This window comes from Meleagris gallopavo, chromosome 5 (genome assembly GCF_000146605.3).
Source record: "Meleagris gallopavo isolate NT-WF06-2002-E0010 breed Aviagen turkey brand Nicholas breeding stock chromosome 5, Turkey_5.1, whole genome shotgun sequence".
Classification (NCBI taxonomy): domain Eukaryota; kingdom Metazoa; phylum Chordata; class Aves; order Galliformes; family Phasianidae; genus Meleagris; species Meleagris gallopavo.
In genome coordinates, this window is record NC_015015.2 from 38314849 (window position 1) to 38317012 (window position 2164).

The window sequence follows — 2164 nt, forward strand, 5'->3', positions numbered from 1 at the left end:
AAAAAAAAAAAAAAAAATTATTTGTGGTCTCTCTTTGTTTTTAAGGTCCCTGAGAAGCAACTTGTTATGAAATGGAGATTTAAGTCTTGGCCAGCTGGTAAGTTGTCCAAATTGGTCTATGGTATTACAGCTCTAGCTTGTGTTTGAAGAATTCCAGCCCTGCTTGCCACACTTCACTCTGGGGAGTCACCAGGATGTCTTCGCCAGGCTCGTATCCTACACAGTCAAGTCATAGTCATGAGCTACCACCGAGGCAGCAGCTAGGGATTAGGAACGATGAAGTAGCAGCTTCAGCTTGCTTGGCTGTGGCTGCTTTGAACCCCATGAAAATAGAGCTGTCTCCAACCTCTCTTTGTAAGGAAGGCCTGCAGCTGTCATAAATAGATCCTTCTTGGAAGGATCCTGAAAAGTCTTTTTAAGTGGTACTCTGTGAGAGAAGGAGCTCCTTGGGACATTACATCTTGTACTGCACTCTGCTGACAGGTTTGTTTTGTTTCCTCTAGGGCACTTTGCAACAATTACCTTGAATTTCACTGACAAAGGTGGTGAGACAGAGGTGTGCTTGGAAGGCAAGGGAATTCCTGCCAGTGAGGAGGAGAGAACAAAGCAAGGCTGGCAGCGCTACTACTTTGAGGGCATTAAACAGACATTTGGCTATGGTGCCCGCTTGTTTTAATAATGGTTGTTGGAAAGAGCTGCCTGAAGACTCTGCCACGTGGACTGATAAATTTCTCACCTCTTCCTTTCTAATCTTGGCCCTGCTGCTGGGTAGAGTGGGATGACAGGTGATGAGGAAAGCCATTGAGCAGCACCACTTTCAGTCCCTCACTGCTTCATGCATGTCTCGTGCTGCAGGGGATTCTCTTACATGTACATACTTCTATTGCTAAATAAACCTAACTTAAAAAAAAACATCGCATACTTGTGTCCTCAGATGGGCTTAAGTTCAAAGGTTTAGTGGCCAGACTGAGGGAGGGATCTGTCTGGAAATAGACTGATCAATGAGGATTGTTGATCCCAATGTGATTTACTTCTCATTTCTGGATGCACGGAGGGCATGAGCTCGGTGCAGTTTTTAGTTTGAGCAGCTGCTTGTTTTCTTTCTGCTTTTGATCTGCTAATAAATGTTTCAAACCCTTGCCATTTTTGAAGGGATCCAAAATCCTTTTAAAGCCATGCCTCTCCTCCCTTGCATATCCCTCTCTTTACACAATCCTTTCATGTACTTGCACCAGCCTGTACTATGGGAATGCCAATCATTTAGTCACCCAATGTCCAAGAAAATCAGCAGACCACTGCTGGGGAAACTCCCACCTAAAAGATGGTTCCAGCAAGGGTCAGCTACTTCCAAGAGCTTCAGGCCAAAACAAACTGTAGTCTCTCAGTGGGGGTGGGATTTATTCCCCTAAAATAAACAAGGTGCAATTCTTTTGGCTGACCCCACTTCAGCTGTTGCTTCTGTGGGGGAGGAAGAGAAAACTGCTGGCTTGTTCTCTTCTGCTGGTACAGTTTGTTCTCAGAGGTGTCTTCTAAAGTGCATAACCAGGTCTTGGGGAAAAGGAGAGATGAATTCTGCTTGGAAGTGTCAATGCTTAATTAGTAGGGTGACTTTTTCTCCTGAAGCATTATCCTGAAGTGATTATTTATGGTGATTATAGGAACATCAAGAGTGCAGTAGGAATTTTGTATGACTGAAGAGGAAGTTGCAGGAAGGACCAATCACTTGTACATAGGGTAAGATTTCCCTGCATCCGTGTTCCCTCACTGTACTCTTCTAGGTAATCTGGCTGAGAAAGGTGCTGGAGGTACTTTACTGGGATTCATGTGCATGGGTGAGCTACTGTAAGTGTCTTGCAGGATGCAGGAGGCTGACACTGTATACATGCACTGATGTTACTGCATAGCATGTGTTTGTTTTTAGACAATCCTGGGCTGAGACATGGGAAATGTGAAACCTCTGTGAACATACTAGCCCGGATAAGATGAGAGCTTTGATAAGAGCCAATTTTTTTGAAAACAGAAGATAAGCTCATTCTGAGTTAATTTGAACCAACCCAATACCTGAACTGCATTGTACTGGCAGTGCTTGGCCTGCTGACCACGCTGTGGCAGCAGTGCTGCTGTCTGCGTGGCCTCACTGGCACAGCTGAGCAAGGGCAGCAGA

The 2164-nt window shown here is 45.0% G+C and overlaps 1 protein-coding gene across 1 annotated transcript in view; it reads left to right on the top strand.

The window, feature by feature from the left end:
• The window catches only part of AHSA1 (activator of HSP90 ATPase activity 1), a gene marked incomplete at its 5' end in the record, with an annotated part of 5317 nt that extends 4402 nt beyond the window's left edge, over window positions 1-915 (top strand). The window contains 2 exon segments of the mRNA XM_019616130.1: window positions 46-97; window positions 504-915. Coding sequence (XP_019471675.1) covers window positions 46-97; window positions 504-676 — 225 coding nt within the window.
• Window positions 916-2164: the final 1249 nt, after the last annotated feature.